Source organism: Solanum stenotomum, chromosome 9, assembly GCF_019186545.1.
Source record: "Solanum stenotomum isolate F172 chromosome 9, ASM1918654v1, whole genome shotgun sequence".
Taxonomy (NCBI): domain Eukaryota; kingdom Viridiplantae; phylum Streptophyta; class Magnoliopsida; order Solanales; family Solanaceae; genus Solanum; species Solanum stenotomum.
In genome coordinates, this window is record NC_064290.1 from 7,454,935 (window position 1) to 7,473,196 (window position 18,262).

At 30.3% G+C, this 18,262-nt stretch overlaps 2 protein-coding genes across 2 annotated transcripts; both read right to left on the reverse strand.

Annotated features, from left to right (window-relative positions):
* Positions 1-4,848: 4,848 nt before the first annotated feature.
* Positions 4,849-6,519, reverse strand: LOC125876550 (premnaspirodiene oxygenase-like). Its single transcript, XM_049557761.1, has 2 exons — positions 5,632-6,519; positions 4,849-5,530 (listed from the first exon to the last, which is right to left on the reverse strand). The coding sequence occupies exons 1-2, from the start codon at positions 6,517-6,519 to the stop codon at positions 4,907-4,909; spliced, it is 1,512 nt and encodes a 503-aa protein (XP_049413718.1). The 3' UTR covers positions 4,849-4,906.
* A 2,607-nt stretch (positions 6,520-9,126) lies between these two features.
* LOC125876217 (uncharacterized GPI-anchored protein At1g61900-like) lies at positions 9,127-13,076 on the reverse strand. Its single transcript, XM_049557338.1, has 8 exons — positions 13,058-13,076; positions 12,451-12,636; positions 11,593-12,198; positions 11,047-11,292; positions 10,898-10,909; positions 10,253-10,396; positions 10,044-10,094; positions 9,127-9,325 (listed from the first exon to the last, which is right to left on the reverse strand). Exons 1-8 carry the CDS (start codon positions 13,074-13,076, stop codon positions 9,255-9,257), a joined length of 1,335 nt encoding a protein of 444 aa, XP_049413295.1. The 3' UTR covers positions 9,127-9,254.
* Positions 13,077-18,262: the final 5,186 nt, after the last annotated feature.

Here is an 18,262-nt window from a genome sequence, read left to right on the forward strand (position 1 = left end):
GCTAAATATTTTATTTTTTATGAGTTTTTTTTTAATTTTCTTAAACTTTTAAGGTGTTCTCTACATTTTATCTTGTTATATTAAAAATTTAAAAACTAAAAACTTATAGGCCTTAAGCCACGTATCTCGTGATTTACACCTCGCTCAGTGCTGCACTTCAATTTCAATTTTAATTTTTTAAAATAAAATAAACAATATTTTATTTTCATGGTCAAAACTAAAAAAAATATACGTCTTTCCTCGTGCTTTCAAAATACTGATTATTATAGGATTTTAATTTTTAGTAAAAAACAAAATTGGGAAAAGAAAAGAGCCAATAGAATGGCCACGTAGAAGATTCTTCATAATGTTTTTTTAACTATGAAGTCTCATTTTTTACACAAAACCTCATGCATTCTGCACCATTATATTTTTCTTGTTTTTTTCATAGGTGACACACTAATCACCATTCTTTTCTTGTTTTTCTAAAAACCTTGGATCATATACATTTGCTGCTTTCATTCATTAATTATTTTCGGATCGTTTGATAGATTGTATTAAAAAAATAATGTATATATTAGTTGTATGTATTAATAGTACTTTGTTTAATATATATTTTATTGTATATTGAGGTGTGTATTACTAATACATTAAAATTCATGACATTAGTAGTGTAAGGAGTTTTAATTCATGTATTAGCATTGTTAAAGACACAATAATTATCCCTCAAAATCTTTTATATATCTTTTCCATCATATTTGTAGGGTTAGTTTTGTAAGCAAATTTTTTTTTTTTATAAAAGTGATGCAATGTATTTTATTTTTAATATATTAAACCATATACACCATCAAAAGTAATCTCTAAATAACTAATTCAGACTATTCAATATTATTCTTATACACCTTATCAATCGATCCAAATTATATCTTTTCAAAAATACTCAATTAAGATTCTTCATAATGTTTTTGTAACAAACATATAGGACAACTCTCATTTTTCACACAAAATCTCATGCACCATTTTTCATGTTGTTTTCATAGGTGACACACCAATCACCATTATTTTTGTTTGTTTTTTAAGAAACCAATGACAACCTTGGATCAGTGCAAAGCAGAGAGCATTTGTTGCTTCCATTTCATTAATTACTTTATGTCTTCTCAAAAAAAAAAAAAATCAATGATCCCAGCACGCACTCACCCATCCAAACAAAAATTAAATTAAATTAAATTTGATCTTAAATTAAAGATATTTCAAATATATCAAAATGTTCATTAATTTTGTGATCTTATTGTCATGTGAAAAGTTAAATTAAAAAGTTGTTAAAAAGGTGAAAAATCATTTTTGTTTTAAAACATATAAAAAAGGAAAATACATCAAGCAAATTAACATGAAGAGACTAAATATATTAATCTTATGAAGATACTGAAACACTTACATATTTTTTAAACAATGTTTCAAATGTGGGATCGATATACTTGATCATGTCCAACACAAAGAATATTGAGTTAATCTCATCGCATTGTAATTAAATATTTAGTGCAAATCAATAATAGCTTACTCAAAAAATGATTGAACTTTCGGAAAATTCTAATAGAAAAATACTTTATCATGACCAATCTACGTAACTGACAATTGAGAATGTGTATTCCCATAACATAAATGACGACTAGCAATATGTAATTGTTCATAAAAATATTTTGCTTGTTAATTGAAAATTTCTTCAATATTTTCTCCGCATTCAAAATCGGAATGCATATATCCCAGAAGTATAAATTATGAATCTGCCTATCATGTGTTCTAAAATTTTGGTTGCTACTTTCACCAACAACAAAGTTCTAAAATATATCAACATTGCTATCATTTTCTCCATGAAGTCCACACGTTATAATTTATTTTAAACTCTTTTTAATACAGATGAAGCTTAATAACCTCTGATTTATAATAATATATATAAAAAATCTATATTTGCATATCTCAAAACAATGTAGTAAATAAAGGTTCGACAAATTAATTCTACCACAAGTTAAGAATTTTCTATCATATATTGAGGAAGATATATACACCTAAATACATGTATTTTTCCTACCATATACACTAAAATAGGAAAAGAGGCGAGCGAGATGGGGAGGGAGGCGAGCGAGATAGTCATTTATCCTAGATACATGCGAATCACACTAGATACATGTATATGTATGTATCTGGTGTGATTCACATGTATTTGTGATACCAGATACATAGGAGAGTGGTGAGCGAGATGGGAGGGAGATGAGCGAGAATTGTTCATGTATCCCAGATACATGTGAATTTACTTGTATACATTGTATCTAAAACAAATTACACATAATTTTGACCCTATGTATCTCGAGATACATGTATCTGGACGTATCTAGGCATATAAAAAATATGATAAGATTCATAATATTACAAACTAGACTAGAGTGTATTAAAATAATTAACTTCTAAACTAGTGAGATTTCTGTAAGTTTTGATTCAAGGTTAAAAACTGACCATGTAATCAATTTAAGATTCAAAACTAACTATATGTAATTTTATTCATTAAAGATGCAACACTTTAAAAGATAAATTAATCAAACAAACCCCTAAAGTACCAAATGAACCAAACATTAACAATGAACTAAAATCATAGGCATAAATTTCAATTGTACTAGTCGATCTTATCTAACATAATAAGCATAAAATAATAGGTTTTCTCTGTGTTTGTAAAATAATAATAATAATAATCTCTCACAACCCTTCTTTTACAAAAAAAAAAAAAAACAAAACGAGGCAACTTGCTCTTTTTTTTTTCTTTTTTTCTTTTATCATTTTTTTCTTGTCAATGAGAATTACGTTTGTTGATTTGCAACAAATTTCAGCCTATGATAAATATTCTTAAAGGCTATAGTAGTATACAGTATATATATATAGTCAATATAAGTGTGAGTTAACCTGCTTTATTGTCCCTATATATATGGTGGAATTGTTAGGGTTTAATCACCCATAATCCTAGTAAGTATTAGGTTTGAGTATACATTGGGAATGGAAAAAATTAGCTAAAATCAATAAATAACTTATTTTGAATTTTTATAATTGGAAAGTAGCTATTATAATGAAGTTTAAAATTTCAAAATATCGTCATTGTAAATAGTAAGTAAAGAAAACAAACAATGTACGTAAATAGGTAGCTTAACATTTAATAGGGGTGTGCAAAAACCGAACCGACCGATAAACCGAAACGAAAAAAGTGTTATTGGTTTATTGTTATTGGGTTATTGGGATAACGGTTATTTAATGGTTTTACAAAAAAAAATTATTGGGTTATCGGTTCGTTATTGGTTTTTAATATTGGGTTATTGGGTTAACCGATAACCCATTAAGAATATAATAATTTACTATTTTAATTTTTAGTTATACATATATATAATATATTTTAAAAAATATTAATATAATTAGTAGTATATTAGACTAAAAATATAAAACCCTACACAATAATTAACACTACTTAACAATTAACTCTCCTCTCTAGTTTTAGTTATTTAACCTTTAGGTTTTACTTTTTAGTATTACTTATTTACTTTAGTTAGTTTATAATTGACTAATATTAGCTTTTGCACGATTGTAAATATCTGCAATTTGATTAACGTCAGGAATTCAAATTGTGTGTGTGTGTTTTTTTTAAATAACGTAAGAACTTCATTTAGTTACCATAAGCATGGCCTCATTTGCTATTGTTTTGACTTTTGTCTATGATTTGGTTTTATTTGATTCTCTTTATTGCATAAAGGGGACCTCGTTTTATATATATTATGGTGATAAAAAATTAACCAAGTCTTTGTTGTGATGACCAAAATACAACAAGTTGGTCCTTGTTGTCCCGTTTGGAATGATTATTTCAATGTATGCGTATCGCGTCAAATTATTGGATAAGTCATATATTTGTTTTGAAAGCATTTTCTTATTGGTTAAACCGAAAACCGAACCGTTAAAGACCTAAAACCGATAACAAATATCTTATTGGTTTGGTTATCGGTTTAGTATATTTAAAAACCGAAAACCGATAAATCGAACCAATAATACTTATAACCGAACCGAACCGAACCGACCAATACACTTCCCTACTTAACAAGGTACGTAGCTTTTTCCAACTACTCCCATTTTCAAATCATTACATCAATCGTCAAATGCCAACACTTCAATTTTATTTTTTTTAAATAATGATTTTTTTTAAAAATGTTATAGTGAAATAATGTTATAAAAATATATAATATAATATAATATAAAGAATTGATTCTAATACTGAAAACTTGTCTATTATAATTAAATAATCAGTCACCTAAAATCTAAACTTATTCGTCAACAAAACTCATTCATAGTCCTAATTATGTATCACAATTTCAATATATACACACGCAAGTCACAAATGACTATAAAGCTAGTGAAATTAATTAAGACATTAAACATAAAATTAGAGCTACTAATCAACATGAAAATATATTTTAAGGCTAACTATGAAATTTACCAACCTCTTAAAATTTGCCACTATATTTCACTTAGATACTCGAATTATGACATGTTTTAATTGAAAGAAAATAAATTGAGGTTTTACAACTTATTAAAGTTTATGTATAGAATTAAATGAGGTAGCTTATTTTAATTGATGAACTTATATATATCATTCACGAAGAGGCGCTTGAGAACACATGGACACAAAAGCTTTTCCAAAATTTTAGAACCAAATATATGGAAAACATTTTATCACAGTGCCGATTAGAACATATTATAATTCCAGTATCTAAATAATATATACACACAAATTTAAGAGACAATGAATATATTCAACCTTTCATTTATTTAATCAACATTAATTACTCATCATGGTACAATAAAAGAAACTATTACAAACATGTACTAAAACAAAATTTCAGATTTAATGGAGAGGAGATACATAGGGTGTAGCAATCAAATAAAGATCTTTCTCTCTTCTAGCAGATATTCCATTTGCCTCAGTCATGTCCAAATTACTTGCACTAATTCCTTCTGGAAGTTTCCAATCAAAATTGCAAAGCAAATGGGCTAATGGAAGAGTAATAAGAGCTAAACCAAATTGTATTCCTGGACAAATCCGTCTTCCAGCACCAAACGGAAGAAACTCAAAGTGATTTCCAGTAAACTCAATAGAACTATTCTCAAATCTCTCTGGTATGAAACATTCAGGATTTTCCCAATTCTCGGGATCTCTTCCAATTGCCCATACGTTAACCATGACTTTGCTTTTTAACGGTATAGTAAATCCATCTATCTTTGTTTCCTCCCTGCATTCTCGCGGGACCAACAAAGGAGTTGGAGGATGTAACCTAAGCGTCTCTTTGATCACTAACTTGAGGTAACTAAGATTTTCAAGGTCAACATCGTCATCACATGTTTTCGTTCCCTTAAATACTTCTCTCACTTCAGCTTGTGCTTTTGCCATGATATTTGGATTTCTCATCATTTCTGATAATGCCCAAATAACCGTTGAAGATGATGTGTCAGATCCTGCTACGAACATATCCTATAAGAAGTATGGTCAAACAAGTAAGTAACTATACAACAATCTACTTTCATAGTAAAAACTTTGTTTCATTAAATATTAAAAAGACCATGTACACTTACAAGAATAACTGCTTTTATGTTGTCATTTGTCAGGGAAACTGGAAATTGACCGCTCTCCATGACTCTTAAAAAAACATCGATCAAATCTTCAGTTGCAGACTCACTATTACATTTTTTTCCATTTGCGTGATTCTCTTTATGAACATTGATAATGTTGTCCAAGACTGCATCAATCTTATAACGAGCATTCATTAGTTTAGATTCCATGCCACTAATCCCATGTAGATATTTTTTCGAAGGAAACAAATCAGCCAGCTCAAATCCACCAGATAATGATTGTGCTTGATGAATCAATGTTATCAACTCACGTTGATCTTTACACACATTCCCAAATGCTGACCTACATGTCGCGGCATTCATAAACCATAGAAGTTTTTCAACTAAGTTGATTGGCAAATTTAAGTCCATTGATCTAATGGATGATAGGAGATTTGAAAGCTCAACTTGTCGAATAGGGCTGAATGACTTGACCATCTTGGCACTAAGTAGCTCAAGGACAGTCAACTTACGCATATGTCTCCAGTAATCACCATAGGGTGAAAAGGCAATGTCCTTACAATTGTAACAAATAATCTTTCCCATCATGGTTTCTGGCCTAGATGCAAAAGCTAGGTCATGAGTTTTTAGGATTTGTTTGGCCATGTGTGAGGAGGATACAACTACGGTAGGAACTTCCCCGAGTTGTAAGTACATGATAGGACCATATTTTTGAGATAACTTTTTGAGAACTTGATGTGGTAATCCACTTGTCAAGTGATGCACACTTCCAATAATAGGTAGCCTCCATGGGCCTGGAGGAAGCCGGGTTTTCGGCTTCCTCCATTTTTGAATTAGAAGGAAGAGGAAGGATATAAATAGAAAGAAGAAAACCAAGTGTTGAAAATCCATCTTAATTAGTAAAGGAAATCAAAGAATGGAAATTAATTCAACTTGATGTGATTTTTCATATTGAGATGATTATTACTACTTATATAGAGGATAGTTAAGTTGTTAGCCATCAAATTTAGTGTCCAGGATGGACCAAAATAAGACTGTGGGACAAATTAAATAGCCACCTTGCCAATCTTAAATCCAAACAAGCCATCTATTTGAAAAAGATCAATTATATTTAAATGGATTGAGTTACAACACGTGTTATATATATACACACATTTGATCCTATGATATTGGTTATAGGGATATTACTATTTAAATAAAAGGTCAAAATCGACCCCAAAGTCGACTTTTAGGCAATATCGATCAACCTGAAAACAGATAATACTGATCGATATCAGAAATTAATCTTGAAAGGTCTTTTTATTAATATTAATATGATGTAGATCGAACCAAGACTGTAATAGAAGTTTCTACCATTAGATAATTGGTGCATTAATCTTCCGGTTTTTTGCTCTAAACAAAATGACTTCCAAGAGGTAGATTTTATTTTTTTAAAATAGTGTGCGTCTAGGTGAGACTAATAACATGTGGTTGAAAGATACCTTTAACAAATATGATGTTTTCAAGAACTGTTACGTATACTATTTACCAAAAGAAACTTCATAGGAAACAGGTCATATTCAACTAACTAGTTTAATACAAGTGCAAATATTTAAACATAAATAGATGGTCAATGCAACTAAATTATGAAATGATTGCATCTAATTATTTAAAAGAATAATTTGCGCACAGGAACATTTTATATTATATGACACTTGCCTAAAACTCCTAAATTTAAATTTCTTGTGATATATACCCTCAAATCTTTTATTGACTCGTTTTGACCCTTAATAATTAGGAATCCCTCATGTAACCAACGAATTTTATTAATTGGATCTTGAGCACATAAAGATTATAATTCGCTCTAATTTATGAGATATTGTTTAAATTATCATTTTTGTTCATTTTGAAATTTATGCTACTATGGCTGACTTTATAAAATAAGCACGAAGTGGACATATATTATTAAACAAAGAGGAGTAATTTTTAATAAAAGATACCGTTTCTAATTTATGTGACATTATTTAATTTGAGCATTGGGGTGTGAATAAAATAAAAGGCTTGACATTACATTGGATTATTTATAAGAATGACCTCGGGGTTTGAAGGTGGGTGGTCCAGAAGTTCTGATCTCGCTCATGAACAAAATTTTAAATATAACATTTTTTATCTCATGGATAATATTTTTTACCCCGAAGGTTTACATACGAGATAAGCAAAGGTTAAAAGTTCAAGACCATCTATTTTTCATAATTATTGAGTGTAATTTCCTCCATTAAATTTTGTGGGTGGTTAATTTAGGTCCAATTACTATTGACGTGATGGAGGTCAACCCCCTTTCCCTAGTTATTGAAAGAAAGTATAACAAATAGCGAAATCAGAAATTTCATTAAGGTTATATATATATATATAAAATTTTTGGCCTCTATGTAAAGTATAATATTTTTATTAAGGGTGCTAGTGAATCAATGGTTGATTGTTGAACGGTGAGTTTATTTAATCTCTACTATATTACATGTGTTTTATTTTGCTACCCATTCGATATTTGGAATCCACGTTGAAGCTCTAACTAAATTTGAATCGCGTATTGTAAGGCCAATTCATTGGTGACATTCTCAATAAGATTTGCTCCCTACTATTTGAATTCGAGAGGTAATTGAAGAAGAGAGAACAAAGAACCTGAGAAGGCTGCAGGCGGCTAGCAGCAAGGACAAAATAAATAAAGAATGTTCTTGCTGGTGGCCTTTTTTATTCATCATGTGATTTATATTAAAAAATTAAAAAATGCTTTTAAAAAGGTTGTAGCTTGTAAGTTGCAACTACATAATTTTCTTTTGAAGTGGATTGTATTTATACTAAGGGTAAAATTAATTCGCAATTGTTCGTTCTCTATTTTTTTTACGGTAGGTACAACGTTGTCTCATAAGAGAATTAAAATAAGAGATGAGCATATTATCGTAAATCACAATTTTTTTTTACTAATGTTACGAAAAGAATGTGATGTTACTTTTTTTATATTTATAGTGCTCGTTGATTATCATGTTCATTCATTTTTCTCATTGATTATTACATAAACTTACATTATCCAAAAATTATTTTTAGAGGTAATTAATTAACGTCAATAACTTAAATTATCGTTAAATACGTTTATTTAAAGGCAATTAGCACTTTTTGTAAATGTTTCTAAAGCGTATAGGGAGATTGGATCCAATGACAATTAACTAATATCAATAAAGACTTTAACACATTTATGAATCATAATATAGTTCCAAAAAGAGTTTTAACGTACTGATCATCAAAATTAACAGATTAAACTCTAAATAAACAATGTATATACAATAAAGTAATTGCCAATTCAATTTTTCTCTATACAAATTTTATTGCAACAAACAAAACCAAAAAAGAAGAGAGAATGATGCAAATTTAAGCTACTTTGCTAACATTTTTGTTTAGGGACATACATATGGAGTCATCTAGAAGTACAGCGCAGTTGGAGAGTCATCCACACCTTTAGTCTAGTTGGGGGTTCGAATCATGTTGTATCTCCCAAGTTGTCCCAACCCCACAAAACAAAACAAAAAAGTTGTCTATAAGTGTTACTATATATATTATATTTCTTTGATGAAAATTCAAGTGATCCAGAAGACTTAAATTAGCAACTGGATGGCCAATGATGAAGCAAAAAGCAGGGCATACACCATATCTTTCATGTAGATTCCTGAAATGCAAGAAAATTTTGCATATTTAGATACGATTATATGTTGTAAACAGATTATTTTGGCCCTCATCAGTGTATGCCATTCTATAATAGTCAGGTAATAGAATAGTGACATCTGTTATACCGGCACGAATTCAAATTAGTTGAGCCAGTTAGTTTTAGTATTGGATACATTAACCCAATTAGGAAAAAAAAGGTAACCCTCTAAGTCATTGATGATGCAGACTTAAAGACTCTAGTCCTAAAAATAACAACACATTTCTATATTTGGGAATCATGCAACTTTAGACATCTCATTTTACACTTAATGAGAAGCTTTTATAGCTATACAAATGTTATGACTGTTAAAAGATTACAAATTTAAAAAACATTTTATCTTAAACTTGTGCCGAGTCAAATTACATGTCACATGTATGTATCTTCTTGTAGCTCTCTAGTCTCTAGTTGTGATCTGTCTCTAGAAATTCAAAAAAGGAATCCGCGTAACTTAATAAGTTTTTACTGTTAAATCAGCTTCATTAATCATATTCATTATTGTGTAGGGAGGCCAATTTTTTGTAGTACCAATATATTAAGCTGATGTATGTGAAGTGTGATTATAAGATTGAACAAGTAATCCAACAGCTTATTTTATAATCAGAAACGCGTTCTAAATAAAGTGAGCCACTGGAGTCGAGTTTTAAGCCAGAAAAACAAGGCTGTAGTTATTGTGCCATACCTTTACTGAGCTGAGAGGATGTTGCTTTGGGAAGTTCTGGAAGTGCAGCTGCTGCAAAGTCATTTGTTGTTATCAAAGTAAATAACACTCGTTAAACGAAGGGATAATCAGAAAGAGAGGTAAATGAAAGTTGTAATATGTTTGCAATTGTAAAGGAAGATAGTATTTCTCTCTTTCAAAGTTATCTGAAGGCAAAAAGTTGTACATACTCTTGTTGCAGGTGGAAGCAGCACCAGAATATGGTGAGGACCAAGGAGCTGCCACATTATCATTAAGATCACAAATGAAGCCAATTCCTGAAGTCTGGTCATATGTTAAATCTGTCGGCAAGCTAGGCAAGAGGCAACCCGATTCTACAGTAAATTAAAAAAGAATCAGTCGAACTTGAGAACAAATGACAGTGAAGTGAAAAGTTTCCACATGACAATTGCAATTCTCTAAAGACATATATATCATTCAATCGTTGAGAAGAAAGAAATCAGTGAAGTATCATTCATTTGTGTCGCTTTTCCTAGCTAAGAGTGGCATATCATGCATTCGATATGTCAAACAATGTTGTACCTAATAAAACAAGACTATATGATATGCCTCGGAAAGGAAGTGTACATAAGCAATAAATGATATGTTATACACCAGAAAGGGAAAAAAAAAAATTTCCATGATAAAGTTCTACATGTCGATAAACCAACTCCAAACTGCTGAAGTTATAGTACCGTACTTCTGAAAGATCAAGATTAAACAAGTAAACTAAATGGAATCAGATATTCTGACTCAATTTACTTCCATCTGTCTTCTACTTTATGTGGGAACAAATGATTATAAAGACAGTCCTATAATTTAGAGTAATTCATTACCTTTTTCATCCACTGGTGCATCAGTATGTGGCAAATGAAATCCAGGGTTCCCCGCAGTAAGAACAAATCGAACACCCAAACAATGTCAATAACTAACCAGTACAAAAGAAAATAATTGCAGGACGAAAAGATGCTGCAAAGGAACTGACCTTGAAGAGAAAAATCCTTGAGGTTTACATGGCAAAGGTCAAAAATATTACTGATGATATTTGCTTCTTGCAACTTCTTGCCAAGCAATGTAGCACAAGTTAAAGCTTGGAGATTTGTGATGAAGCTTTGCTGTTGCAAGCGCAACAAGTAACTATTCAGTGCGTTGCAACAGGATGTCGGATTACTTGTATCCTCTCCACATTCTTTGGATATGTTCTTTATGTCCGGAAACACCAATGGACATGCTAATAGTTCAGAAAGAAGAATGAGCCTAAATTAATCATCTCAAAATATCATATTCCAAATTAAACACAACACATTATGCATGGCATCAGTCACAGCTGTTAGAGGGCAAAGTTAAATTGTTTAATTTTCACATTTTCTCATGCCAGAGGCCGAAAACAATATGCAGACTTGTAAGATTCAACTTGTAGCTTTTAGTTTCCAAAAGAGCTCCAGCTTTAAAACAGCTTCATCGAATTTAATACTATCTGGCTTCAAAGTTAGATTATTATTGTTTTTCCTTCCAAACTTCCTGCACTTACATTTGTTTATATCACAGCTTGAAAGTACTCTGATGATTCTATTAGCTGAAAAAGGATCAAACTTGCTGGCCATCCATCGTAATATAATGCTCTTACAGTCACTTATAAGAGTTGATTCCTCCGACAAGTCAGGGGCACCATTGGAGGTTGTCACATTTTTATGCCTGAAAGCTAAAACTTCAGCTGCAACAGATATAGCATTCTGGCAAACTTGGTTGCAGCACTCAATAGTTGGATCTATTTTTCGACAAGAAGTCAGCAAAGACGATGTATCTAAACTGTTTTCGATTTCGTTAACATCTATAACAGGACAAGATGATTCTGTAAGATTGGAGGGATCCACAGAACAAATCTCAAGAAGTTCCTCACTGGCACCTTGACTTTCTAGAATCTGTTCAACATCCGAAAGGCAGTGCCTAGCATGAGTCACATTGAGTGCAAGACTTTGTGACTGACTGCTGGCCTGCCCTACAAGAACCACTAGGCTGGCATCAAATTGAGGACAACACACCACATTAGCAAGATATGGAGCAAGCGTAGACCAGCAATCTGTTGCTGTTGTTCTCAAAATAGTATCTGCAGCTGTAAAATTGAAAGCACAATGTCCTGAAAAGTTAAAAGGAAGGATCCATCAGTGACCAGCTTATATCAACTCGCTGAAATTAATTCGTACTTGGTAGAACAATCCCTATGATGTATTGGAAGTTCATTATGACTATAACCCTAAAATTATGGACAAGCTACTAAGAAAAGGTGAATAAGTCAGAAAGGACCTAAATTAAGCTCTCTTTTTTTTTCTTTCGTAATCTGAATCCAAGTGTTATTATTTTGAGCACGAAATGTTGCTGTTGTGAATACCTGATAACTTTGGCACATTAGTGTATGTAAATGGCATCAATGGTGAAGGTGCTTGCAAAGGCAACATAGCTTCAGGAGCAATGCTAGGAGTGATGTTTGGAGAGGCATCATTACGAGTTCTACTTAATAAATCAGAGGCCGGAATATCACTCTCTTGAGTGCAGAGAGATCCATGAATTCCTGAAACTGCGATCACAGAGAATGATTAAACATTATTTGGGAGAAATGGAAATCCAAAAGGCTGTGAGTTCAATTCATGGGATTTCCTCTTTAATTGTACAAGTAATAACGATTACGAATCAATTGACATTGAAAATCACTTACAGAAGAGCAACACTATAATCATGAGAATTTGATGAGACTCCATGCTCATTTCTTCAAGTTTTGATCACTGATCACATTAATGAATGCGCGTCTATGTATATAAACACGAAAGATATAGTTATATTTATTATGTGTAATTGATTAAGCAATAAGGCATTTGTCATTAGCGTAATTCCAGGATTTGTGCATACAGCTATATGTAAAAGAGTGGACTTTCTTTCCCAATAGTTCACACAGAGTGGAGAAGAAGCCGTGCTCTCGCTTTCAAATGAAGAATACTCACATGCCGGTAATGCGGCCATAGCTTAAATTGATTCGATTGCTTAGAGAGAAGAAGCGGTGTTTCCTCTATATGAATTTTGACCACTGCCAATTCCGTCCCCTGCGCGGGAGAGGAGACGAAACTCACCCTACAAATCAATATTCTATTGTTTTTACCAAAATATCCTCACCGGTTAAAAATCTTTATGAGATACTCCATGTCTCATTTTATGAGATAATTTATTTTAATTTACTAATTTCAAAGATGTTCTAATTCTTCGTATCCAATCATACACCTTCATATAATTGAAACGAAAAGTTGGAAAGACTATGTACTTGGTATTTGGTCTAAGAATGTTCTTGATTGGAAATAGGGTAAAAGATTGCACAAATTTTAAGAATTGTCTTCAAATATCACTTTAATTTCATCTAGGACAACAGTATCACTCGATCATGAGTGGTTTGATTTGATATTAACTGAAATTAATCAATTCAAGATCGAACAATCCAACATTTATATATATAAATTAATTAATTGTATACTTAAAAAAAAGGTTAAAATATATTGGGTCCCTAATATATTTATGTATTTTTATGGGAAAATTATGCAGAATAACAAACATTCAGCCTATATTAGGTACTATAACTGCAGTTTAAGAAAATTGTAATTCGCGACTACAGTTTTCTCAATTCTTGTTATTCGTTTGATTTGTATAAATCCATAATTTATATAATTCGGTTCCTGATTATATAAATTCAAAATTTTGTATATGCTTACCCTAGCTATTGGTATATGATTCATAAAAAATTCATAATAAATTACCTTGTTTCTATATTGGCAAGCGAAATATACAAACATAGTTCTCAAAAATTCCTAAATGTATAAATACATAATTTGTATATAATCACCATACTTGTATATTCGCAAATGAAATATACAAACGGACATAAATATACAAGTCGTAGTCTTCATAGAAAACAAAACTATAACTATGGAGTGTAACTATCTAAACTATAGTTATAGAGCCTTATTATGTCTATTATATTTGCTAGTTCTAAAATTTTTCTCTATTTTTATCAGATTTGGGCTTGACATTTAAGCCCACTACCCAAATATATGATTAAGATAGATAAACCCCAAATCAAACTAATTTATATTTTACACCATAAGTCCATAATATTGACGTTTCTTTCGCTTCTAAATAGTAAGTAAGATGTAAACCTAATCAAATTGATGGCAAGTAGAAACAAATCAATTTGATCTCTTTTGTTGCCTTTATGTCTAGTGATAAGAATAGTATAAGTTTGATTTTCTATTTCATTCTACAACCGTGTAAATGTTTGATGATTTATTTGTGGTGACTGAAGTAGTCTGATAATAGTTTTATTAACATCTATCAATTTTCTTACAGTTTTGTGAAACATGTGGCTATAATTGATTGTTGAAAAGTTAAACAAATCTTAAGATAATTGAACTTGATCGTCCTACATGTGCTTAAAGATGATTTACATCGAACATCCATAAATTCAAAGAAATAAAATCCGAGTTTTATTGGTTCGATTTGATTTATAGATTTAAAAATCCAACACAAATAGTTTGATTTGATATTTGAAAAATTCAAACCAACTGGGTCCGTACACACCCCTACGTGGAACTATAAAAAATGCTAGGCATATCAGGATTTTTTTTTCAAAGAAGATAACAAGCATACACGAAATTAACTATTCCAGAACCATATGTTATAACAAATGAAAAAGATTTATCCGTTAATTAACGTGTTTAAACAATAAAGCAACACACACACAAATCACAATAATACTCTATATTGGTACGAATTATTGTTCAATAATATATATTGTCATGGACGGCTAGCTGAAAAGGAAATTACTTTAATTTGTCTGTAAACACTTAGAAGCATAAAGCTAGAAATTTATATAGGATATACGTACTTGCTGATTATACATGAAGTTGTAAAGCTTAATAAATTTATAAAACTAAAAAACTTATCTAGAAAAAGCTTATGGTGCCAGCAACATTAATTATTATCATTATATCTTAATCATTAATTAGAAAATCTTAATAGTTTAGTTGGTTTGGTCATCTGAACTTCTACCTTATTAATAATATATTTTTCTCGGTGACACGAGAATAGTACTTTATTTTGATTTTATAAATTGACGAGTAATATGAGACGGAGGAGTATTATTATGACCAGATTCACATGCAAGAAGAAGCTTCCAAGATTGATGTTGCAAGAAAGCATTATAGTGAGTAATTAAATTCATAATTGGCAAAGAGAAATAGTACTAATATACCTAATCCCCATGTGAAGTTAGCTTTTAATAAACTTCATCTCAAATATATTCAACAGCCCTACAGTCACGGGAATACATAATTAATTTCTCATTTAATTTACTTCACTCACATGTAATGTAATGCACCTATTTTGAATATAAGGTCATGAACCCAGATCTGGCCTAATTAACTTGGATTTTATCATCTCTTACACCTTGTTTGGTGGGTTGTTATCTGTTGCATTGCTTTTTATTGTATTGTTAGTTTAGATATAATGTTTGTTTAGATTGTTATTTAAATTATATTATATGTATCTGTGACACTCCAGCTTAAGATACGGTTCACATTCACAAAACACAAAAGAGATGTTGGGTATATAAATAAGCAGGTCTTACCCACCAGTGACACATTTTAAAGCCATGCGAATTTAGGTCCAGAGAGGACAATATCACTAGCGGACTGGGCTGTTAGGTAACGACAGAAAGACCCATTTGTGTAACGGCCGATTTGGTGTGATCGTGTTGTTACCTTAATATTTTCTTCTCATTTAATTTGTCTTTACTTGTTACTTAATAATTCTACTTTATCATTTACTCTACCTTTTCATAATAGCTTTACACCGTATCCTACTTTTTTTTTAGGTTTGACGTGTGACATTATGTAACAACGGTGAACGATACAATCTATCTCAACATTATATTCATTTAAACAATATAGTACAATATAATACAACACAATACAATACATATGAAACAATGCATAACAAGTATAAATCCAAACAGAGTGTTAATTAATTATCTCTCCCAAGAATTTTTTTAAATATATACTTTTGAAGATTTGAGTCTTTTGATTTTAAATGCTATATATGCGCAGATTGATTGAGATTTTTATGGTAATTAATAATTGGAAGACCATAATGAAGGGGTTGGTTAGATGCCCTTTTTGTCTTTTTCCTCTATGGAGGCATATTAAGGCAAAGGCAAACTAGGGGTGTACATGGTCGGATTGGTTTGGGTTTTTCAAATATCAAATCAAATCATTTGTGTCAGATTTTTAAATCTATAAACCAAACCAAACCAAGAAAATTCGAATTTTTCAACCTCGGGTTTTTTTGGATTTTTTCGGGTTTTTCGGGTTTCGGGTTTTTTCGAATTTTTCTGCTAAAGTATTCATACAAATATATAATTTACTTGTACTTCAAATATTTCTCCAGTCCTACCAAAATACAACTATTTAAGGTCTTTCTTAAGAATACAACACAAACAATGATATGATTAATGCACTAAAATATCCAAAAAATTAATAATAATGAAATCGTGTAAAACAAATATTGCAAATTAACAAATCATAATGAAAATGATCATAATTTAAAAGTACTAAATCATGCTAAAATAAGTTTAATAAATATTAGTTACATGACTAAATATTAAAGGAAATTAAAATTAGATTTTGTACTTTAATTGTCTAAACCAATGTAAAACCAAAGAACAAATATTCACTATTATTGTTATTCTTAGTGTTAAATTGATTTTTTTTTTTGCATTAGTATTAATTTGATTTTGATTTAAGTTTTATTATAATTACCAACATCTATGGACTATAATCTTTATGGAACTATTCAAAATTCTAAGTTTCAAACTTGAAATAATATATTAAAAGATAAAAACTATAAAAAATAGTATAAGAAATATTTAACAATTATATAAAAGTAAATAATTTTATGTATAAAATAAAATTTTAAAATTATATATATAATGTCGGGTTGGTTTGGTCTCGGTTTGTTTTTTTTTTAGTTAAAACCAGACCAACCCAAATATAGTCGGGTTTTTTTTTTCAACACCAAACCAAGTCAAACCAACCACTAGTCGAGTTTTTTTTCGATTTGGCTCGATTTGCGGTTTGGTTCGATTTTGTACACCCCTAAGGCAAACTATAATCTAACATAAATTAAATTAATTAAAGACAGAACAAAAAAGGAAGAAATTGTGTGGGTGGTTATTGGTACCCTAAACCTGATTAAATGGAATTTGGGACCACTAAATGAGATGACTTAATTTTGAGGTCAATATATATAATCTAGTAGTATCCCTTAGTTTTTGAGAAACTATAATCACGGTACATTTTGTATCTTATATTTATATAAATATAAAGAAAAAATATTAAACATATATAAATATGTAATTATGAGCTTAATAACTAAAATAACCTATCGGTTCATGAGTGACAATTGACAAGTACGCTCATACAGAGGCTGAAGTCAGTATTTTAAATTTATGAATTTGAAATTTTAGTTTTATTGTTAAGTTCTAAATTAATTAACAATTTGTACAGATTTAATAAATTTCTTATGTATGACAAATATAATATTTCAACGAAAGTTACTAAGTTCAACTAAATCCAACCATAATATACACACTAGCTCCACCTCAAATTCAGAATCCATAAACGCAACTTCAAATTCTAATTCTACCTCGGCCTTCATTTGATTTTGATGTTTTCACGAAACTTAATTCAAAACCTAACACAACAAAATATCACGTTTCCATGGGGTAGTAATTAAAACCAAAGACTTGAGTGTAAAATGTGGTGGCCAACTCAATTAAAAAGTTTTGGAGAACAACTCCTATTGTTTCTAACAAAACCTAGCTAATGTCCATACATAAAATTAAAGATTTTCAAATTAAAGCAGCCAAAATAATTTGTCATTAACTTGAAAGATGAAAAAATATATTGCACCTTGGACAGACATAAAAAAATAATAATCTAATTTTAGAAATTATAACTAAATATAATAAAGAGATCTCTACACAGGTGGTGATTTTGATCAACTGCAACATCCACAGGACCATATATATAGCTATATTTTATTTATTGATTTTTGTGACCAACCTTTTCACATGTGTTTGTTATACGATGCCTAACAAAACATCA

What these genes read in the sequence shown, in the direction of transcription:
- LOC125876550 (XM_049557761.1), bottom strand. Translation starts at nt 6,519, where the DNA reads ATGGATTTTCAACACTTGGTTTTCTTCTTTCTATTTATATCCTTCCTC. An exon ending in ACATAAAAGCAGTTATTCTT is followed by an intron (nt 5,531 to 5,631) that starts GTAAGTGTACAT and finishes TACTTCTTATAG; the next exon opens with GATATGTTCGTAGCAGGATC.
- LOC125876217 (XM_049557338.1), bottom strand. An exon ending in AAGCTGTGATATAAACAAAT is followed by an intron (nt 11,293 to 11,592) that starts GTAAGTGCAGGA and finishes CTGAACTATTAG; the next exon opens with CATGTCCATTGGTGTTTCCG. An exon ending in TGCTTCCACCTGCAACAAGA is followed by an intron (nt 10,095 to 10,252) that starts GTATGTACAACT and finishes ATGACTTTGCAG; the next exon opens with CAGCTGCACTTCCAGAACTT.